Below are 24,666 nucleotides of genomic sequence, written 5' to 3' on the forward strand. Positions count from 1 at the left end.
AGTTAGTCAGAGAGCTTTAAAGCAGTGAAAGGCAGCCTGCGTATGTGTGTATCTGCAAGCGCCTCTGTAACCAGACTGCTCCGTATAACTCCTTTTTAAAACACAGCATGTCCACAACATCTGCGTCTGAGATGGAGATTTGTCCAGAATGCTAAGAACATGGCAGCTCACCTCATACTGGCAACCAGTGACTGCCCCATGGATGGGCTGCACAGAAAATTCATGTATATAAAATAGTATATTAAAGCAAACTTACAAAAGCAAAGAGCAATCATTGCAACCATAATTTTTTCTTCCTCTTTGGGAGTCTAATTTTAAAAGCATTAAAGAAGACAGCTGCTCATGCTGTGATATGCGCTAAACAGCCTGAAGGATGGAAAAAAATATATTTGTAGCTCATAATAACTATTGACCTTTCTGATATACAATGTTCTCTGTGTTAGCTATTCGGTTCTATCAACAGTGAAGATTGAACATGACTTTTTAATAGAAAACATGGGGTTTCAAGCTGCCTTCACAAAGGTGTTTATGTATTGTTATTTTGTTCTGTACTACAAAGACCATGCCCGATGCCCTTTGTCTGACATCGTGTTTGTCGTTAAAGAAAAAAAAGGAAAGGGAAGAAAAGAAAGGAAGGAAATAAAAGAAAGGAAGGAAATAAAAGAAGGAAACAGAAAAGCGGGAAAAAAGCCTCGATGTTACTGAGCATGTTTTATATGAGGAATTGGCTCGTAACCACTTTATAGTCGTGATAAAAGCATTGCCACACTCGATCCCATCCGCAATACTGGTGATGGAACCAAGCAGCGTCCCAGGAGGACATGCTGTATTTTGCTCCCAGAATAGATCCCTCAAGTGGCAACATTTATAGGGAGTCTACAAGAAGATTTAAAACACTCGCTTGCAGTATTTATGTGGCATGTTCTGTGGAGTGCACAGCCTGCTGCCAAGTGGGTCATATTGGATGTCATGTACCCTCAAAGGCTATCTTCACAGCACCCGTTTTTTTCCCTTGAACTTTCCTGTTGCTTAGGAGTTGTGTATAGAAACACCCACTGATAACAGCTTGACTCTGGCACTGCGTATATTTCCCCCGAGTGGTACCATCCAAACACCAAGTGCGGAGCAGCAGGCAGCAGCTGAGCACGCGCCCCTCCCTCAGGGGACAGCGCACCCAGCAGCCACCCCCGCGAGGCCAGGTGCCGGGGCCTGAAAGGCAACCTTGCGCGTGGTGATTCGCATCCGAGGCAGGTGGATATTGCCAGCGAGCTCATGCTGACAGGTGCCATGGGTTGGCAGACTATTTGTTTGGCAGATTATTTTTAATGGTACTTTGAAAGAAGTTTATTGCATCACTATTGAACCACAATTATTTTCACAGCTATGCTCCAGAGTTTCAGTTAATGATTCACAAGTGTTTAAACAAAGCTGAAACACAACTGAGTGGGAACAGAAATCAGCCCTAATGAGACTAAATAAATTTGGCTTTTTCGTGGCACTCCAGAGAAAGCAAGGGAGCAGACAGAGGCTGACTGCTGAGCCGGAGAGGACTGTCTGGAACGTTGTTCGCGTGACACCCAAAGGGCAAGGGCGGTGCCATGGTGTCACAGAAGATGGTGACTCTGCCTTGCCACCAGGGGCCTAAGACCCAGGCTAGTCTACTAAGGGCTGTTACCCCCTTCAAAGTTGCCCTGCCACATGGTAGAGGACAGGCCAGTGGGATGCAAAACAACCCTCAGAAAAGAGAACAAAGTATCCTCTGATTCTGGGAGAAATCAGGCCAATCCTCCTTTAACTACCAAACCCACTGGTCCACGACTCTGAAAATGACACTTGGCAGAAAACGCTTCCTTAGAGATGAGTACAAGAGACACAATGACTCCCCCCCTCAAAACAAAACAAAAAACACCAAGATGCTTGGTGTAAAAGAACGGCAAGGGTAAAGTAAGTAATTCTTCTTGAAAGAAAGCATCTGAATGTTACTTCATTGAACATGCAGACTGAGTGCCTACTTATGTAAAACACAATCCTAGGCACTTGGAGGATGAGGGAGGCTGTGGAAGATCAGAGAATAGATGAAAGATAAACGAGACATCAGGCCTGCTTTTCAAGATCTCACAATCTTGTAGATGACACTGTTGATACCACCCCTTTGAAAACACAGGCCCTGCTTACAAAAGTCAGCATTGCAGGTATTTTTCCTGGCACATGTGAATTCTCCAGGTATTGACACACTGGGCAACACATTCCTTCTATCACATGAGTTTTACACACATACATGGTTGTCATATATCAAAACAAGGCTATGATTTTTCCAAAGAGTATATCAGTTATCTACCATTGTGTAAAAAATTACCCAAAATATTGACAGCTTAAGAAAGAAACAAAGCTATCTCACACTGCTCTGAGATAAGGAACCCAGTAGCAGATTATCTGAGTAGTTCCAGCTCAGGATCTCTCCTGAGGTTTTGAGAGAGATGTCAGCCAGAGCACAGTCGTCTCAAGGCTTGAGTGGGGCAGCAGGGTCCACTTCTAAGCTTGCTCATGTGACTGCTGGTAGGAAGCCTCAGTTCCTCACCACACTGACCTCTCCATAGGGCTGCTCGGGTGTCCTCACAACATGGCAGCTGGCTTCCACCAAAGTGAGTGACCCAGGAGGGAACAACAAGGAAGCCACTCTGCCTGTCATGACCGAGCCATGCGCTGCCAACTCCACCGTGTGCTATTAGAGTAAGTCACCAAGTCTAGCCTGCACGTGGGGGGAGAAATAGGCTCCACCTTTTGGAAGGAGAAGTATTGAAGAATTTGTGGCATTTTTAAATTAATACAAACATCATCCTAGATAAACATAAAATCCACTGGGATAATTTGTGTGAGAAAAGATTAATTTTTACCATGCTTGGCCTACTATTGGAAAACTAATTGAGATCTCATTAAAGTCAACATTTGATGACTATTAGTTAACATATTAAATATATATAAATATATAGGTATGTTATGTATAATCTTTGCTATGGGTACAAGAAGCCATGCTAGGTGATCAAAGTTAGACCAGTCTCAGCCCTGGAATGCCTGCATAAGAGATAAAATGAAGATATAAATAATTGTAAGAACAGTACATTGGCAACATCGTGACCTTTGGAGCCAGACAAACATATGTCATGTCTGTGTGCTTTGCCACTGAGTATTTGGTCAACTGGGACAACATTCTGACTCTTTTTATATTTGGCATTTGTATTAGTCAGTGTGGGCTAAGTTATGTTGCAGTAAAAAACAATTCCCAAATTACAGCAAACATTTATTTCTGTGAGGGTTGGTGGAGCAGTCTTCATTCTAAGACCCAGGCTGATGGAGCAGCCCCCATCAGAAATGTCGATAGTCACCACAGCAGAGGGAAAGTAAAAACAGCATCTCACGACCGGCTCGTCTCGAAAATTCCACCTGGAAGTGACACAGGAGCTGCTCACATTCCATTAGCCACAGAAATTCACATGAACATCTCTCATTTCCAAGTGACTGAGAAATTGCAGGAAAACTTTTGTAAGAAAAGAAACGGCTTGTCATATAGTTGACACATACTCATTCTAAAGTCCTAAAATGCATCAGTATCTAATCAAGCTAACAGCTATACCAATGAAACAGTTTGGCTTTATCAAGACAGCTGCAAAACGAACCATCTCCTCCCTTGTCTTGTGAAAGTCATTTTGGTTATTTGAACTTTAGTTTGTCCTGTGTACACAGAACATCTGAAAAAGAGAAGATTTTGGCAATGGAGTGGGAAAAGAGTATATGGAACTTCATATCTTAATGACTTACCCCAACCCCACTTCTCCTTTAAAAGGAAAAACACTTTGTTCACAATTGAGGAGTAGAAAGTTGTCTCAAAACATAACATTTCTTAATTTTGCTTTTTTCTCCCTCAGACATCAGGATTTGGTGGCAGTTGGAGGGTTCTGACTCTAGAATTGCGCTGAAAACACTTGGCGCACACTACAGAGAAAGGCCCTCTTTCTGCTTCAATCTCGTGTCCTTGCGGAGACCCTGGAGAAAATGCTGAGTGTCCAGGGTGGCCCCGGCGGGGGACAGGCCACTGAGAACTAGGTGGTCCTCAGCCGCCGTCTCCCTCCCCACCTTTCCCGCCCCCTCTGCCCCTGCGTAATGACAGGAGCAGCAACTCCAGAACTAGTGAGGGAATCAGATGTGGAATGACACAGACATTGTTTCACATTAGGGGGGCATTTGCCAACGTAAAAATTACTACAGCTTTTGCTATAAATTGTTCCGTAAATTTTACAAAATATGCAAAAACTGACATTTCAAGAGCTGAGATAATTTCGATTTATTAAAAAGTTGAGGGCCTTGACATTCAGCAAAAGAGAGTATATTTCTTTATCTAGCTTTGAGTTGCATGGGTCTTGTTTTTGTTTTTCAGCTCCTTGTTTATAATTCATGGGTCAAAATGGGCTACATCTGAGGTTTGACCACTTAATCCAGGTTTAACCATAAATTTCTCCTGCGTCTCAGGCAGCAGATATAACTTCTCTGAATCCCAAATTTCTTATCAGAGCATGCAGCGATCCTGGTCTGCCTCAGAAAGTTGACAGACAGGCCTTTGATGTCTGGACAGCGCTCTAAAATGCTTCCGTGACATAGACGGGTTCCCACTGTCTTTATATAGCACAGTCCTGAGGATACTTTTCTCATTACTCCATCCTTTCTTCACACTCCCCCAACACACACACACATCTGTGCACACGCAGACACACACGCACACACCTTCTCTATGCAGTGCCGCAGTCCCTCCACACATCATGAAGGCCTTGGCTCTCTCCCAGTGGAACTTCCATGAAAACCCTGCTTCTCTTCTAACGCTGCTGCTCTCCTGTCACGTGCAGATAATACTTCTTTGTAATGACAGACCCACCGTCAGAGCCGGGATAACCGAGTGTACTGGCCAGCCCTTGAGGAACCATGGCCCTGGGGTGTGTGCCTGAAAGAGTTTGTCGCACATGGGACAGTGTGGCCCATGACTTGTGCCCCTTCCATGGAACCAGAAAGTCATATGGAATTAAAAGAGAAATCTTCATCGGAAATCAAACTTTTTTCTAAGTTGGCCCCCCTCTCCTTCTCCTCAACCCCCAAGCCTGCACCCCACTTTTTGAAATAAAGCTTGAGGACCAGTTTAGATTTTAAATCTCAGCTTCAATGGGGCAAAACCTGACCTTAGTGTTGGCCTCTCGCCAGTTGTCCTGGGTGGAATGAACGCTGCCCTGTGTGTTTAGACAGTTAGTGCTGTAACCATTAGTGCTGTAGCACCGGGGGTGCGGTAGGCACCGCCTCAGGGAGGGCCGGCGCGATCGGCCTCCTCAGCTCACGCAAAGCTTGTGCCTCGCGTTCCCTCGTTCTGCGGGAGCACCGCGCTGCGGTCCCCAGAGGCCCGGAGCGCTTTCCCGCACAGCCCGCACCCTGAGCGCAGGAAGAATTTCTCCTGGTGCCCAGACCACGGGCTCTCCTACAGGCAGGCGCTTCCTTCCTGCCTGGGGCGGGGTGCCCAGGCCCCTCGCCCGGAGCTCAGTGCACTTCTCGGGGAAGTTTCACTTGCCCTCAGCTATTGCAAACATGATCTTGCTGAACGGAGCTGAATTTTTAAGCCTGCGTTTGCGGTGTGGATTCTGATGGCGGCACGTTAGTTCAAGCCTCTGAGGACCAGGGCCAATAAATGTGAAAGGGACAGCAGTAGATTGGCATACTTTCCCATTTCCACCAGGATGAAAAACTGCTATAAATTACGTCTAACCTTAAATGTATAATCTGTCCTTGGCAGGGAGAAAAAAAAAAAGGACAGCATCTTCAAGCTCTCGGCATCCCTTACGAGAAAAAATTGGTTCTAAGGGTCTCTGATCTTGTGTTTTAGTAAAATAGAACTGCACGGCTGACTGACAGTTCTGATCTAAAGCATTTACGTTTAAGTTTTGATCTCTCTGCTTTTGATTAAAACTAATGAGCTCATTTAATTCAAAATGGGAATCTCTGATAAGAGAAATAAGGTTGATGTGATTGGATTAGAGGGGCAAATTAAACTCTTAGAGCAGAAGTTTGTGCTTATATAGTGTATTAAAAAGCTGTTGGCGTATTATGGCGTGTTAGATGATGAGAAGAATTTCATAGTAATTCATATTTAATCAGAAGAAATGAAAGCACTAAATATAACATGGCTCTGCTTTTCCCTCGAGTGATAAAAAGCTATACATTTAAAATGACATCAGGTCCATTCTCTCTAAAACAAAAAAAAAAAGAAAACCTTAAGAGAGGCACATAAGAAAAGGATACTTGTCAGTGGTCCCATCACCCCAGAATAGAAATGACATGAATATAGGAAAATGGAGTCACATTAAGACAGGAATGACACAGGAAGGGGCCCAGACCACAAATAGCAAGGTTCCTCTTATTATAGTAATTTCCATTCTCTTTCATCTGAGCATCACATTTAATATAAAAAATAGACTTTTTTTCCTTAGAAATATATGTAATACATTCCATAATTTTTTTAAGTTTTTTTGCCAGTTTTTTCATAACAGTTTTCGCATGCTATATATTTAATTCTTAAACCTTTACCCCAACCCCAGAGGATATCAGTGTTATTCTGATATTCTCAAAATAGAGTATCAGATACTCTAAAATAGAATATCAGAATAAAGGCTGCTCGAAAGAAATCCTATAGGTTGTCAAAACTATTTTTTGTTTTACAATAAGAAAAACTTTAAAAATATTCTTTTAGAAGAATAAAATTAGAGTATTTATTAGGCTTTAGCAGCCTAAAATTTATATAATACCTTAGATTTTTAAAGAAACTAGATTTATGTTGCCTTCTAACTTTTTGAATAAAGGCGTTTTTAGATCAGCAAGATAGCAAACTACCATTTTAAGTCTCATAAGTCAAAATGTATTCTACTTAGTCTAAAAATATGTAAAGGGAAAGAGTATCTTGCCTAAGAGATTGCCCTGGTCTCTCTGGCTCAGTGGTTAGAGCGCTGGCCTGTGAACTGAAGGGTCTCGGGGTTTGCTCCCAGCCAAGGGTACCCTCGGTCGGGTTGCAGGCTCGATCCCTGGCCAGGCCGGGGCACGTGTGGGAGGCAACCAACCGATCTGTCTCTCTCACATGGATGTTTCTCTCTCTCTGTCTCTCCCCTCCCTCTAAAAAAAATCAATGGGAAAAATAGCCTCAGGTGGGATTAACAAAATAAAGAGAGGAGACTATTATTTTCTCATATCAGAAGCAGAGAAGTGGAAGCAGTTTCCCATTCGGGTGAGGGCAGGGGACAGGAATGGAAAGTTGAAACTGTGAGGAGCTTCTGTTTGTTCCTGTCTGTACATCCCACCCTCAGCCCTCTGTCTTGAGTCAGTTGAGAAGACTTCATGCTTCTTGTTTCCCACAATGAAGAAAAACAACTTAAGAGGGCAAGGGCACTGACCATGACGGTTTTGCGTTCTCGGGACCCCCAGTAGGTAAACGACGCAGGACAGGATTCCTGGGGAGTACAAAGAGCAAACCATCCTTACCCTTCCTCAGAAGCATCTCTGCCTGAGTCTTAGTTGATCTCATAAATCTGGGGGGGGGGGGGGGTTCTTTTTCATGATGGTTCCCTCCATGTGTACTGGCCAACCCCCAAATGCGCTATCACCACTTGCTTACTGTCAGACCCCATTTAGGGAGCTGCTGGAACTTAAAGGGCCTGAGAAGCTCATGCTAGAAACTGGAATGGAGCTACTTTAGATACATTAAGTTTTCTTTTTTGCAAAGTAAACATTTTCTAAATGAGGTAAAATGATTGCTTAGCTCTTAGCACCCATCAGTCAATTATTTGTAGTGAGCTCGAGGATTGCGCCTGAGCAGGAGCTGCGAGGGGCTGGCAGAGGTCTCAGTCATGTGTGTATGTGTGCTTGTGTCCTTCAGTGGAGTCCACCAGCCCCAGCCTGCTAGCCACTGACAACACCCTTGAGCGTTCCTTTTTCATCCGAATGAAATCTACTCTGACCAAACGCGGCGTGCACATCAAATCATCAGGATACAAGGTAAGCTGGGCTCTGGGCGGGGACGTAGTTCTGTCTCGCGTCAATCCTGCATCATTTGCATTGAGTTTCCCAGCTGCTTTGGGTCCATGTAATTAACACATGTGATCTGGAGCAGCCCATAGGGTTCTCAGCTATCTTCCTGTTGCAGTGTCTCAAGGTAGGGGCTCCATTACACCCTGGTCTTACTTCAGACATTGCTGGTACACCAAATGCCTCTATACAGGGTCTTTTCTTAAAACACTTGTTAATAATGCACCAAGGCTTCAGCACATGCTAGAAATTCACTTTGTGGGAGAAGGTGAGCCAGATTTATATCAGTCCTTAAAATAAGTTGTTCTAGAATTGCTACTTATAAGAATTGCACTTCTCCCACTTAACCCTTCAAAGCCTCCCTTTCTCTTTAGAGAAAGACTATTTTAGTAGCATGTTGGCCACTGAAATTCATACACATAAATAAGAAAATCCGGTTGGACATCAGAAATCTTATACATTAGCACACATAGAATACTCAATATATAGAGTATATGTTCCCCACAACAGCAAAGACCAAGTCTGGGGTCATAATCTACATTATTATACCATTTTTAGTTACTATAGCAACATAAATTAAGACCTATGAAATGCCTTTAGCAATGTGAATCATGTCAACTGTACAGCACACTAACCAACCTCTCAAACAATATTTATTATGTGGGAGGGCGAACGGAGAGAGAGTGTACTGTAGATGGGGCCAGCACCGCTTTTCCTCATTTCAGAGTCTAAGGCCTGATCGCTAAGCTCTTTAGGGTGGCCTTTGTCAGAGAGGGTAGCAGACATCATCATCAGGCCTTAAAAAGCTTCTATAAGTCATCAAGAGACTCACAGTTGCATAAAAGCCAGAGTCAGGCACTGTATTTGACATGAATGCTTTAGAGAAAAAAGACAGGAGGTGGGGAATCGGCCCTTCCAGGCGCCACCTGGAGCTGCACTGTCCGAGTCTGAAAGGCTCGCGTGTGTGGAGCAGCCGTGACCTTTAACAGGGTTAGAAGCAAAGGAGAGGGCCTGGGGGGCGCCACCCGCAGCAGCTTTACCCCACAGAGGCCTGATACAAAGGGATATGTTGGAGGAAAAGATACCAGACTCTGTCCTTAGGACCATTTTGTATTTTCCTACCTTGCTGAACACAACATATTTATTAGCTGTTACTGTGTGGCATTAGCAAATTTGGATTTCTCTAGGTAAACTATGGGTTTAACAGTTACTCATTTGAGTGCAAGAAAGATGCATTCTTTGCATCCCAGCTTTCAGGAGCTGTCGGGCTTCCTTTCAAGAATCACTTCTGTGTCAGCATTTGTTGTTCACCTTTAGTGGTTTTTACTGGTTTGTAGGGAACATATTCCAGGAGGAAGAAAGTGGCACAGGTGAGGTATAGTTTGAAAAAGCAGTATTTTGTATAATCCAATGTCATTAGATAATTTAATATTCTGAAAAAAATAAATGCAAAACTTCCACATGACAAACTAGAGATGTAAAAGCTCTGTAAAATTTTGGATCTTCAAAAAAGTGGGATATCTGGGTAAAAAAAATAATATGGGGAAGTAGTTTGAGTTTCAGTCTAGGCAAAGAACCAAGTAGCTTGGGTTCTGTTCATTTGTTTTGCCATAGGGGCACCTCAGTAAGGCAACATGACCTGGAATTGAGCAAGCTAATTTTTTAAATATTAATAAACCATTCATTAATTCATTCATTCATTCAACAAATATTTATTGAGCTCCAACTATGGAGCCTGTTCTTGATCCTGGAAACCCAGCACTAAACAATAAAAAGTCCCTGTTTCCATGACGTTGCATTCTAACGGGGAGACAGACAATAACAAGCAATAAATAAAGAAGGTGGTTTGAGAGAGTGATGAAGCTAGAATCACAGCAGCTAACATCCATGCCCACTACAGTGTGGTAGGCATGGTACTGTGTGCATGTATTAGCCTCACCACAATCCTAGAAGAAAGTATTTCATTGTTTTCATTTGACAGATGAAGAAACTAAAGCTACAGAGGTTAATTGCATATCCGATGTCACAGGTTGAAGAGACAGCTAGGTTTTGAACTCTGGGATTCTGGCTCAAAACCCCATGTGCTTAACCACGAGGCTACACTATTACACAGACAGTGATGCAAGGTAACGTGAGCAGGAGGCTGCTGGGGACCACTTTAGGCAGGAGGGTCACAGAAGGTGTCCCTGAGCAGGTGACATGTCTGTGAGTGGTGAATGAGAAGGGACCACGATGAAAACATAAGGAAGAAAAGAAGAGTGATTCTGTTAGGATTAGAGACACCTTGCTATAGGAAGGGGCCTTTGAGAAACAAAATGTTAAAAAGTACAACCTTGACTGCCCAGGACTGGAAAAGATTTAGGAGCTGTTCCTATTTCCATACATGTTAAATGATCACACTCCTCTGACATAACCCTGTCAGTACATCTTTCTCAAGGTTTCGTAAAAGTCTCCCTCCAATGCCTGTCCCCTCCCCAGAACTGCTAACACGAGAGGCGATTCATCGCCTGCTCCCCAGTAAGAATCATCATCCAGCAGAGCCAGCTCCCCGCTCCTCCCCGCACGGTGAACTTCCCTCGTTAATTAACCTTGTCTGAAAGTTAGTGGAAGAGCTGTGCGAGCCCGTGATGTGACACAGCTGAGTAACATCCCTATTTATCTGTTCATTCTCAGTAAATAAATCTAACAGCTTATAAAACATTCAAATAAAACTGGTAATCACCCCACCACCACACAATAAACACAAATAAAAAGAAACAACGATGACAATTTCTCCATACTCCCAATATCCCCTTAATTTACTACCATTGTGTGCAGCTTTCTTTTCCCTTGGTTAAATATCCAAGATGTTAAGCCTTGCTCACTATAGGTCATTATATTTCTCTCTATTTTTTCCTGTAACCTTGGCACGTGAACCTTTCTGACTTTCTCCATCATTTTATCTGCCACTCTTTCTTTAGTGTCATTGTCACTGACAGTAGTAATTGTAACAGAAGTACTACTTATTGACTCTGTGGCGGACACTATGCCAAACACTTCACGCTTATTTGAACTAATCCATACATTATTTAAAGACTTTCTCTGTGCCAGGCGTTATTATACCCATTTTGCAGGTAGTGAAACTGAGGCTTCAATAGGTTCATTAGCTACTGAGGAGTCAGGGTTGATCCAGGCAGTTAGGCTCCAGAGTTTGCCCTCTTCACCCCTCTGCCTCACTACTTAACCGATCAAGTCCAAAGAAGGGTGCTCAGGATGAGCTGGATCTCAACATATGAAAAATTAAAGTTTTTAAAAGAAAAATCTGTTGCTTGATTAAGACCTGCTCTTTGGGGCTCAGCATCTCCATGGCACTAGTTTACACAGTTTCGCAGAGATCTGCCTTCCTTTCCAGTTGGGTTTTTATAAAACCTAACTCATGACCGAGAATCCTCGCCAAAGAAGTGCCATCTGGACCTGCTCTTGCTTCCACGCCCCAGTCCTCAGGAACATTGCCCTCTCTCCAATGAAGTTCCCCAACTGCAAGCTGACATTAGGTGTCTCCGTCTTCATTTGCTTTGAAATTCACAGCAGCACTGTTATCTGGACCAGCCACTTTTTATGCCTCAGGGGCTTCCTAATGTTGTTTAGGTCTCATTGTTGGCCACATATCTGAGCATAACACAGCTCTCCTTTAAATTGCACTGCATCAATATTCTGCCTTCTTGATGAGGTCTATGTCTGGGGGAACTTACCCAGGTATCGCACAGAGGGTGAAAGGAGATATGTAATCAGGGAAATTAGAGAAGTGAAGACTAATTGGGTCGCATCCTTAGCTTCTGTCTTTGGAGGATAGTTTCCTTCGGCACAGGACTGTCGGTTTTCTAATCTGCTCTTAAATGCCCCCCAGCACCACTGTCATTTCTGGAGTACTTATCCAACCACAGTGATATTCTAACTCTAATGGCCTGGGAGAGCATCCTGGACTGGGAAACACAGACAAAGAGAGAAAAGCTCTGTCATGTTGATATAATGCTGAGAATGTCTCTGGACTCTGCAGAGACAAAAATCTTCAAATGTCGAGGGTTCGCCTATGACACATATGAACAGATTCCTAGGAAGCACAGGGGAACTCCAGATTCTAAAAAATAAACAGCCCCCACCTGGGATTATTTGGTTATGGATTTGCCTATAGCCAAGAGTTTAAATGATTTCTGAAGTCTATCCAGCCTCCTTATAATATAAAGAGTCATAAAGTATAAGTCATGGTTTATTAAGATTGCTGATATGCCTCAGCTTTAAGACTATATCTAAGCATGAAGTAACAAAGGCCAAAAATTAGAGGGTGCTAATTATCTAAAGAAAAAATTTGCCTTCTCTAAGCACAAATGTAAGTGTCTTTTAAATTAGAAAATCCTCTCGTTCATTTTTTAAAACTCATGGTTGCTTCTGTTCTGTGGAGTGAGGCACTTTCATAATTTTAACAGTGATTTGTTTTATTTTGGGTGTCACAGATGCCTTTAAGGATTTGATGAAATTTGTTGAGCCTCTATCAAGGTAAATTCATTTTGCATCAGGAGGTTTCTGAATCCCTGAAATGTTTCCAGTGGTAGCAGGAAACCCTACTTAATACGAGATCTTTGATACTTATTAAAAAGGAACAAAGTGCATCTTCCAGAACATATTTCACAGATATCACAGTAGCCCTTTCCTTTCTCGCTCCTCCCTCCCATTTATGCATTTAGTGTTAATAAACAGTGAGGTCCTGTTGCAAAAGACATCAACTACTAGGCTGCAAAAGCACAAAACTAAGATTTACATTTTGACCCCTTCATGCAGATAGAGATAATCTGAAAAAGTATTTTTTCAGGAAATATTTTATAAAAATTATACCTAATAATGAAAATTACAGTAAAACCTCAATATAACAGACAAATTCAGGCAAGGGGTGTCTGTTAAAGCTGAAAGTCCGTTATATAATAATGAAGTTTTTCTGATGCGTATATTAAAAAATTGACAAATTAGTTTACTTGTTTTTACTCATATAGACATGTTTGTGTAGTTAAAATTAAGCATGTATGAAAAGCTTAATTTCACAGAAAAGTTTTCTATACGTATTACAGTAATTTTAAATTTACACTGAATAGGTCTAGTAAGTGCGGGCATTCACCAGTCACCCCGAGTAAACACATGCACAGGCCGGGGCGCGGCTCAGCGCACGTGGGAACATCAGCAGCACGTGTTCCAGCTGCTGCGGGAAGTCACGCAGTGAGACAGCAGAACCAATTACCTCGCGGGTGTGCGAGCACGCGCTAATCATGCTCAGAACATTGCTTACACATGGTGACTCTTGGATTTAGACACGTAGACTATAGTTATACAAATGTAATATTTATTTACGTTGGCGAAATTACTAGCTTTATCCAACATATGGCCTATTCAATAAAATTTGTTAAAAAAATCAGTGAGTTAATAACGAAAAATAACTTACTAATTTAATTGTAAGTAAATCTTGGTTAAAAGCATTTAAAATTAGCAGGGTGTTAATTTTCACATATGACATACAGACCAGAAATTTCGTCTATTAAATCCTAAATTCATTAAATCAAAGTCCACAAAATCAAGGGCTGACTGTGTATCTGTTATTTTCAGTGGTATATGTCCTTCTTTCCTTCCTGTTCACTTAGGTATGTATGCAACAGAGTTGCATCACTAGGATCCCCAATGTCAAACTCACAGCTGAGTGCATTTTAAAGTTGAAGGTTTTTCACAAGCAAACATATTCTTGACTGAATGTGTATATGAACAAGTTTCAAGGTAGCAAACTAAAAGGGAATTATGACTTACTATTTCAATGATCTGGAATTTTATTTCTTAGTTTAATTCTTTGATAAAATACACAATACACAATAAAGTCCACGGTACACAATGTCAACCCCTCCCTCTTGATCGCCTGCCACTTTAATGTGCTGCCGAAACTGGTTGAATCCACCTGCTTCTATTCCCATTCCTCCAGTTTAATGTCTTTTTCTGGATCTATTGTGAGAAATTCCCAAATTACCTTCCAGAAAATTTTACTCCTCCATTCTCTCCTGCATGCTGCTCTCTGGAATATCTTCCCAAAGCCCCGGCAGTCATCTACTCTGCTCCGAGGTCAGCAGTGCTTCACAGTGTCCATGTTTTCAGGAACCTGGCTCTAGCCTACTTTTTCTACCACCACCTCCATCATTCTTTCCTGGAACTGTTAACACTGATGCTCTAGGAAAATCCATCCAACCATCTTTCCTAAAATAAGTTTGCATATTCACACTGCTGTGCCTTTGACCATGCTGTTTTCTTTCCCTCAACTGCCTTTCTGCCACACTTCCCCTGGAAAAATCTTAACAATGTGGCACCATGCAGGCGCCACTTTTTTATTTTCATTCCCCACCCAGCCCTGCCTCCAAGCCTCACTTTCTCACCTGTAAAACGAAGCTATTAGCAGTACATAACTCAAAGAATTTCCCTAGGGATCAATGAGATAACACAGGCTCAGCTAAGCATCTTCTCTCCATTTTATGAAGCACTTTCATATAATTTCATATGAACTTCACAATAATTCTCTTAGGCAATTACCTCTATTTTCCTAGTTTTGAAATTAGGTAAAACTGAGGCACAGAGATACGGATTGACTTGTCTCAGGCCACAGCAATGGTGATTGGCAATCCAAGGACTATACAGATCCTGATTTCCAACGCCTTCTTTCCCAAATACTAATTTGTATACAGGTTACACCCTTACTCTGCTTTCTTCCCTCGGCACCTAGCACAGTAAGCCGCATGTAGTTGCCACTCAGTAAATGTTGGTTGAGTTGAATTCCATGCTCTATTTTTTCTGAGATAGCAATGAGAAATGTTGATAGTACCGAACCCTATAACGTACCACTGGCCATCCAGCTGGTTGACATCAGTGTCTTTTAGCTGTGACCACTAGAACAGCCATGAACCCAAATGACACCTTTGTGTGGCTCACATTGCAGCCTCCACCCGCCAGGATATTGTTCGCCCTTCCCGGTGCCTCAATAAAACCTGAAGGCGCCACATCCACAGCATTAGGATTCCTTTCAGAAAACCAAAAGTAGAGTCATTTTAACATCACTTATTCATCATGACTTCCAGTTGGTGTCTGGGGATTACCATTTTCTTTCTATTAAATCATCTTCCAAGGCTTTTTGTCTGGATATTAACATTTTGAGGTTCTAACTTTCTCACACTTAGAACTGTGTTTGCTGATACCCTGCCTTCTGGGACAACGCCATTTCTCAAAGATGTCTGAAAAGACGTGACGTGTTATTCTAAGAAAGTGGTTCTTTCGCTGCCCTAGCGGGCGCCTGTATGCCACGCGTTTTAATTGGGCCCAAGAAGCAGAGCCCGGGCAGGCCCAGCTACCGGGGGCAGTGCGGCGGGGGTCCCTCCCGGCAGATCTCTAGGAGCGGACCCGAAACTTACCCATTAGGAGTCTGTTCTCCTCCTGGACAAGTGTGGACAGGCTAGACGCCACTTGGAAGTTTCTTCCCGTCTGAGACCCAGAGCTGTCCCAGGTGTCCGGCATATCAGTTCTCCTCCTGAAGCCTTTGCCTCAGCTCTGGGTTGTTTTGAAATGATGACCACAGTCTTCCAAGCTGCACACAATACAACTGTCTTGTCAAATCAATAGATGAATTTTCAGAGAGACCAAAACTTCTGTCAACCTATCCAGGCTTTCTAAGACTACGCGTTTATTGCCTTTCAATCAGCCCCGATGCACAGAATAAATTGCAGGAGAAAAAGTTTTCCAGGGTAGAACTTCAGGCAGAGGTTATCGTGATGAAAAATGCAAATAGAGGTAAGAACCAATGAAATCAAATTTTTAAAATCCTATCATCGCTTTTTAGTCCCTCTTCACCTCTGTACAATTGTCCATTACAATGTGGTTTCCACTGTCATTTCAGATACAACTGACGTTGTTTCTGAGCTTAGAGAATTTATTTCCCATTACCAAGGCATGACAGGAGCTCTACCCAGGCATGTGTCATTCCTGCCGGGACTAATCAGCTGGCTGTTTTACCAACCAGAGGCATAATCACTAGCCATTCTGTGAAGTGTCTGTAAATTCTAAGCATGTGAGTAAATGCAGCCCAAGTATGTTGCTAACTTACAGGTACTTCATTTTTCCTTATACAGATTTTAGAAAGAAGGTAGGAGAAATAACAGCATCCTGTCTTTGACTAATGCTAGAGTTTTTCAGGTTGGTTTATGAGTCCTCGGTAGCTAAGAATAATGAAACTGATGATCGCTTTAAAAATGACACGGGTAATAAAAAAAAAAGGAAAAAAAGAAAAATACTATGTGAAGAAAATAATAAATAAAACTTAAAAATTTCTAAAAATGACATCATTGATGCAAAAGTTAACTCTTTCTGTATATTCTGTCTTAACTAATGCCCTTCAAAATTGTCATTAATGTCTCTGTAAATATATTCTCAATCTGATAGATTTTAAAATATAATCTCTCTATTATGAGTCTTTGGCCTATTAAAGAGAGTTTTAAAAGAAAATAAACAGCCCAGCCAGAACGTCTCAGTGATTGAGCATCGACCTATGATCCAGGAGATCTCGGTTCGATCCTGGTCAGGGCGCATGCCCAGGTTGTGAGCTCGATCCCCTGCAGGGGGCGTGCAGGAGGCAGCTGATCAATGGCTCTCTCATCATTGATGTTTCTACTTCTCTCTCCCTCTCCCTTCCTCTCTCTGAAATCAATAAAGATATATTTAAAAAGAGAGAAAGATAAAGAAAACAAACAGACTTAAGTACTAACAAGTAAACTCAAGTACCATTTAGCACTTTTCCAGCCCAGCGCTCTGTCTGAGGTGCCCCGACAGCAGCTGCGAAGGTCCACTGTTTCTGTTTCTCTAAGGTGATCTCTTGATCCAGTGGTCAGAAGTAGCAGGTACTTACTTAACTCTTTACAGATTTCAAGGGCTTCCAGATACACTTCCCTGCTTGACCCTACTGTCCTAAAGAGTGGTTAAGCACACGGCTGCGATGGCACACAGCGAGGATCTGGACTCGGTCCTGCCACTCCTGGCTCCGTGACTTTAAGCAAGCACCTGTTTCCTCTCTTGCAGAGTGGGAGTACCAGCAGGTCCTCCTTCATAGGCTATTGTGAAGTAAAGTGAGGTAATGCAGATAAAGTGCCACCTTAGTGCCTGGCCCACAAAGCATGCAATGTATGTCCATATGTGAAGTTTCATGGTTATGGAACTCGTATTGTGAGGTTGATAAAGGTTAATCTAGACAATCCACAACCTCAACTTCTATACCTCGGCCTGTAACTATGGGAAGTAGCAAGTCATCAGGAATATTTCAAGTTATCTCCTGGAAGTAATATGAGCTCTAGAATAATAAATGATTTCTTCTGAATATAGAAAATGCATTTATTTCTGGGAATTTCTCTCTGCTTAAGTGTCCTGAATATTGATTTGATTATAAGAGACAAAATATGACTGAAATACGTCATCTGTCCCTTTAACAAAGGGAGCACATACCGAATGATTTTCTTTGGAATTGATTTAGCGTCATGGCAAGACTAATATTGCCCTTTAATGCAAGAGATGAAGGGGGGCAGGGCCAATTTGATGTTGTTGATCTCCGGAATAAATGGTGCTTCTAGGATCCTATAGCCCACAAGGCTCCACAGTTTGGTAAAAGCATCTACGTGCATATAAATTGAACCCTCTGGGGAAGGCAAACTACCACTTCGGCATGAACCCAACTGCATCTCCAGGGTACTACAGGACCCTCCAGAGGCGGTTCTGCTTACTCACTCCAAGTAGGGGAAAGGAGCCAGGATCTGGGAGCTCATATGGCCTCAGGGGCCAAGGAAGTAATCACATCTTTCCCATTTCTCTATGAGTGCCCTCCACCATCAGACTAGAAGAATGGCCTCATTGCAGAGTGCTTTGAGTTACAAGAACTCTTATTTAAACAAAAGAATCATCAGTTCTCAACCCTCTGTAGCAATATTCAAGGGCTTTGGACTCTATGTGTGTTGCTTTATTTCGTGAGCAGTGGCAAATATCTTTACTCACTTTAACACAATATGCATTCATCCCTCTTTTTGTGCCACAAACATACAACATCATGTTCTTATTAACGTCATCAGTCTTCTCCATTAATTTCTTTTGCAGTTGGCTTACTGGTGAGCACCTTTGTAAGTGCTGTCGGAAATGGTTGTAAGTTTCCATTTGAAGGGAACTGCAATTTATAACCTGCCTGAAATAGCCCTTCAAGCAATTGAGTCCTGGGTAGATGTTCTTTAAACCACTGAGTGGCATTGACAATATTATAATTGTCAAACTCCTTGAAGAGAGGTATCATGGAATATAAAGCATTCTTACTCTTGAATTGTTATAAACTACTATCTTCTCAATGGTTTGTATCTTTCTCTCTTTCCACTGGAAAGACTGGAGAGTGATACAGTTTGCCCGTGGGCCCCAAGTGACCAGATGCCAAGCACCGGGGCACAGTGGAGGAATGTTGTGGAGTCACCTCTAGAACACAGAAGGGGGGTGTCTCGCACCTCCATGTGCTCAAGCACTCAGAGAGCCCTGTAGGTCAGGCAGACTGAATTACAGCCCAGAAGGCAGCATGGATTGACAGCAAGCCCGTCGGTAGGTAAAAAGGGAGTGGAGCCCAGAACCAACAGATCATATTGTCACTGTCCCAGAGACGACTGAAAGGATGCTAAACCTGGAGAGGCCCCTTGTCCAATCATTCTCCTCATACAGCGGTTTGACATTGGAGAAAGCATCCCTGGAGGTGTCCCCACAAGAGCCTATGACACATTTTGGACCCCAAAGAATCCCTTCCCTCCTGCATACATAAGTCTTCCTAATCCTGCCATCCAGTCCTAAAAAATTTAAAAGGACAGTGCTCTGGTAGTGAAAATTCAGAGGCACCTGCTGTTGATTTTCTCCCTGCTTAGAATAATTTTTATGCAGCTGTGATATCGCAGAGTGACTGTTCAAAGTACCAAACAGAGGCACAAACAAGAAGGGCATCTAACGATGTTTGGGTTATAACGATGTCGGCTATTCCTCTTTTTTTTTTTTTTCATAGCATCATTAGCAATCTATCATTCTAATAATAATAATTCCCTTTTGACATGGAGGAAAGGAGAAATCATCACTGACATCAAAAATGAGGTGATATTTCAGCAGTATTATTTCACTGAAGATAAAATGAAAAGCTTTATTACTCCCCATGCCTTTTTTAAAAAGCCGAACAAGGCATATGCTGACCCTAGAGCTTATCTGCTTCAGTTCCTTCCAGACTGATCTGAATGAAATAACTAAGTTTAATTGTTCCAACTAGAGTTTCAGATTATGCTTTCCTCCCAAAGCTTTGCATCTACATAATGGAAGCTTTTTCAAAAACAAGCTTTATCAGATCATAATAAACTGGGAAATCAAAAGAAAAAAGTCCAGTGTAACCCAGGATGATCTATATTTTTCATCCTTCAGCCTCACATTTTGTGCAGAGTATTTGGGAATTGATTTCTCTCAGTCACGCAGTCAATACTGATTGTGTACCTGTTGTGTATTACACACTCTCCTGGCTACTAGGAAGACAAAGATGGATAAAACAAAGCCCTTGGTCCAGAGAACAGAGTCCACACCTAGGTGGGCCCCCATAGTGGTGACTAGGAGACAATGGGGTGTGTGCTGTAAAGGAGATTATGTCCCAACAGCCATGGGATGAAGTGAGGAACTCTGTCCAGCGGAGGGGGAGAGGCTTTCAAAGGGAGCATCATTTTTAGCCAGACGTGAGGGAAGGAAACTCGATGCAGAGGGAACAGTATCAGCAAAGAGATGAAGGCATCAAGTACATTGAGCAGAAAAAAATCTGTTCCTGAAGGGAGTAAGAGGCGGAGACATCTGATCCGAGTGAGCAGATGGAGGTGGGACAGGAGTCTCCGTTCAGGACAGTTCCAGGGTAGCGGGTGAAGATTAAGGTTGTTACACTCTAACAAACCTTCACGTTGATTGTAAGAAAAAGATTACTGTTTTCCAACAAGGAGACCAAGAGGGTTGTTCTCCGCCTACAGCGTAAGGGACTGAATGATTGGATTGAAGTGCATCACTGGATGGTTCCTTTCGGAATTCTTCTCCATGTGACTCCCCTTCCACCACTCCGGCCTACGTGAGTGCAGGGCTTTATCCCCGGAATCTTAGTTGCTGGTGTAAACAGACATTCTGAAAGGGGGACTGTGACTCTCCTAGAACCAGTAACTCAAGAAAAAGACTGACGTCGTTATGCGTTGAAATCTTAGACTGCGAAATGAATCAGAAATAGGAAGCATCACGCAGGCCTCGGCCGCCCAGGCCTACAGCGGCCTGTACGCCGGGAGGTTTCTGCCTTCTTGGGAATGTCTGAGGATTTGGAGCAATGGAAGCAAAGCTACATTCCAGGCAGCCCCGGGTTTCCCTGAGCTTGACCATTTAGCAAAACTCCTGGCTTTAAGGATGACGACTTTTTTCTCATTAAAAAAAAAAAAAATTTACCCATTCTTATTTTAATTCTAGTTCTAATTGGCTGTTCAACCCTCCTGCTAATTGTTGCAACCTTTATAAACAGTGCCATCTGAGCACACAACCCCTTTGTTCCAATAAGATCTGCGCATGTCAGATTAGTTATGATTCACCTGCAATTAAAAAACTGTTGTCAAGTGAACAGAAACCAATGACATAAAATCTGAGTTATAACCACGCAGATATTCAATATTTTAAGTAGTTTTTAAAAAATACAGTATATAGTTACTGGATTTGCAATATGAGCAAACTGTCACCTTTGTTCTATCCCTCTCTCCAGAAAATATAAATTTATATGTTCCTGGATTGAATGCAACTTTTTTTTAAAACAAACTTTTAACAAATAAAAATAAGAAAGTATCTCTTTTTCCTTTTTTCTGCATAGTCTGCATTTATCTTTCTATCAAAGATAATATGAAACGTTGGTGCTCTGTGTTACAGATCATTAGCTGAGCTGCTTCTTATCTGCTTGATTTTATTTACTTTTCTTTCTCAAACATCTTTTTCTTCTTCAAATAATCAATGTTCTCGATTGCTCTCAAATGCATCTACTTCTATCACACAGCTAGTGTAGCCCCATGAAGTACACTCCCTAACCATACAAGAGCCATCTAAGAGCAGATCTTTTTGTTTGAGTCAGCTCTCAGGAGAAGGGGAACCACCTCCCCAGTTGGCTCTCGACTTTTTCATTACCAGATACAGAAACTAAAAAAGAAGAGAACTGGACAAAAATGGGCTTGGGTATATGCTGGGTTTCTCTGCATGCACTAAAGCAACACAAAGCTCATGCACAATAAACAAACATGCATTATGGGTTGTTTTCAGTCACTTTATAGACATACGCATTCATAAATTTTGATACGGTTGTAAGAAGCCGACTTTGATGGGATCAAACTCACAGACGAGCTTTCGATCGCTGGAGCAACCACAGTCTAACTTTATGTTGACAATTTATCAGCTCTTCTCCGTCAAGGAAAATTGTTTTTTAGTGCTTGCCTATTAGCAATCACATGCATAATATGAAATTGAGTTTTGGGGAGGACGGCCTGCCATCTGTCTTTCTGATTTTTCTTTTCAGCGTTTCACGCTCAAGTTCAACTCTCTGCATCTCAGAATGCTGTAAAACAGGATTCACCCATAATATGGGCACTTAGCAAGAGAAATGGGCCAGATACCGATGTAATCTTATAACTTGCAGACTTTTAAAATAGAAAATCATTGGTACCCCAATCTGTGCATCATCTTTTGAGTGCACTTCAAACTCTGCCTGCCTCTCAAAGCCAACGTTGGTGCGGCTGCTTCTCAGAGAGCAGTTCATTAGTGTGCTTCGAGAAGTGTTAAAACACTTTTATAAAAATAAAATTTCAAAGAGAAAGTGGAAATCATGGTGAGGTTAAGAAAATTGAGCTCTAAAGGATTGGTGTGAAGAATTGAAAAGATGTATTTAGTTTCCCTTCCAAGTTCCAATATGCTAAGATTGTTATCAATAATATTGTTTTCCTGCAACAATACCTGCCTCGGGGAAAATCTGCTCTGTAGCTGTCAGGATTATACTTCTCAAAATATGCTTAAGGTGATTCTGTTAAATGGATAAAAAACACTACACTCCACAATATGGAAGAATCGCTCAAAAGAACATTCCCAAGCCTTTCATGTGTAACTGCATTTGTGCGGTGGGCATTTATTATGCTATAAATTCCATCACTGATTTTGGCCAGTTCAGATTGATTCTGCAGTAACGGTAAGTAATGAACCTTCCAGAGTCAAAAGGGGGCAGGAAGGAGGAGAAACAGAAGCAGCCTAAATACCCTTGTGCCTGTGGAAATACAAATTAGAGGGGTCATTTAGTCACGGCTTTTACCAGATTATGCCCCCAAGACCCTACAGAGCAGGAAAATAGATGTCCAGGAAAATCTACAGGCTCCTTGATCTGATCCCAGCAACTATGATGGGCAGACATAAGGAGCTTCTTGGGAAAGGAAGTGATGATTTTTCCCTGAGCCTTTTCTTTCCAAACGTGTTCCCGCTCATCAGTTTTACTTTTCCACCTAAAGTGTGGGCAGATGGCCATGCGACAGGAGCAACAAAATATGGAGCTCTCTGTTCCTAAGGCGAAGCTAGCCGTTCCTGTATCTTGGCCTCCCTCGGCCCAGTACCTGGGCCCCGCTGCACTCTCAGCTCAGAAAAGGCTCCCGGGGGTTCATTGGGGTGGGACTCTCATCAGTTCAGACTTTTGTGAAGAGGAATATCCGTTATCCTGGGGTTGATTCCTGAGCCTGTTAAGAAACTAAGGTGGCCAGTGAGATGACTAACAGGAGAAACACAGAGCCAGAGGTGTCCCGTGACCCCCTAAGGTGGTGGCTGGAGAAAACGGGTAAGCGACAGAGAGGCAGAGGTCAGCAGTACAGCAGTAAGGCAGCACCAGCTCCGATCCGAGGCCTGGGCTTTCTCCTAAGGTTCTCTAAAGCCGGGCACTGAGGAAGTGGGCAGGGTTGCGGGATGCGGTGTGAGCTGGGCTCATGAGCACCGCAGCGCTGGAGCAGAGGGCAGACTTTGGGCAGCAGGAGGGAGGAGAGGAACATGGAGAATGATGACACTGGAGACACATTTCACTTACTAGGGAGGCCAAGAAAGTCCTTATTTTCATCTCGCCCAGCTCCCTCCCTCTCTGACCTCATTGTCACAGAATGCTTGGGAGCAGGGGAGGGGAAAGTGTTTGGAGGGACAGTGGGCTGGGGTCAGGCCCAAAATGTTGTCGCCATGGTGACAGCATGGGCACAGGGCGGTCAGGGCCTCAATGGAACATGGGCAAGCCGTATTCTGTGCCAGTCCTGGGGTCCGTGTCCCGATACCCATCCCACTGAATTTTCAGAATACAGAGGCACATATGGAAACCCGTCAGATGTCCTCACTGTCCATTTGTCCCCAAGAACAAATACGACAAGCGTTTTGAGATTCTTTCCCTCTTAAGAATCATAGGATCGTAGAGCTGAAAGGTCCGTAGGTGTGGTGTTTGTTGTTAAGTAGGGCTGATAGAATGGACCATTTGGGGCCTCTTTAATTATATGCATTTCTTATTAGGCTATTAAAAACTGCCATGAGATATCTTATGTAAGAAATCAGATACAGTAGCGCAAATCTTTAGCTCTGGGCACCCAGAGTTAGCCAAATGGAGAAGCCCAGAGCCAGTTATGGGGGTGGGAACCGGACAACACAAGCAGGATACCAGGCCCCAGTGGACATTTCCAGCTCCAAAGGACACCTGACCAAAGCCTCTTCCTCTATGTAGCACTGTCATTAGCATTATTGAAACCCGCCATCAGTTACCCCTCCCAGCATCTTCTCCGATGATTCTGGGCACAGAGTGAGAGAGAAGGCGAAAGGCATCACAATGCAGAGATGAGCTTTCTGCCTTAAATCCTTTCTTTAAAGATGAGTAGGGGTGATAATGAGTTTTGGAAAACTGAATTATTTTAGCCCCATGCACAGAGAAAACTTGCTTCTAAACTCTGGCTGATGGCCCTGCAGTACGGCTGGGCTACGTCTCGTCTGGTTCGATCTTTTATTTCCAGTGGTCATACTGGAATTTGAACATACCATTAAGAAAATCAGAATTATTAAGAGAGCTGAAGTGCTAGTGAACTTTCAGAACTATTTGGAGTATCTTCTACGGGTCAGAGAGGAGATATAATGGGGCTGTTGATAGAGAGAGCATGGTTATTTGTCTTTCCAAAATAACTAGACAGTTCAGTAGACATATTTATGACTGGTTAAGACTACCACAGGGTCAATGTGGTGAGCTGTATAAAAATTAACCATTAATTGAAGAATAAATATGTGTGCCGAAGCTGATTCACCCATATCAGTGGAATCTAAACTCTATAGCTGTAGGCTATGTGGTATTAATTATTCTAGCCCAGTAGAGCTACCGCACAGAAATTAGTAAAAATTGCCTATAAATTTTCTATATGTAATGAA

The 24,666-nt window shown here is 42.7% G+C and overlaps 1 protein-coding gene across 1 annotated transcript in view; it reads left to right on the forward strand.

The window, feature by feature from the left end:
* The window catches only part of NPAS3 (neuronal PAS domain protein 3), a 594,829-nt gene that overhangs the window by 524,571 nt on the left and 45,592 nt on the right, over window positions 1-24,666 (forward strand). The window contains exon 6 of the mRNA XM_087817177.1: window positions 7,955-8,073. Within this exon, the coding sequence (XP_087673303.1) occupies window positions 7,955-8,073 (119 nt within the window). The remainder of the gene's footprint in view (window positions 1-7,954; window positions 8,074-24,666) is intronic.

Source organism: Miniopterus natalensis, chromosome 1 (genome assembly GCF_054644295.1).
Source record: "Miniopterus natalensis isolate mMinNat1 chromosome 1, mMinNat1.hap1, whole genome shotgun sequence".
Taxonomy (NCBI): Eukaryota; Metazoa; Chordata; class Mammalia; order Chiroptera; family Miniopteridae; genus Miniopterus; species Miniopterus natalensis.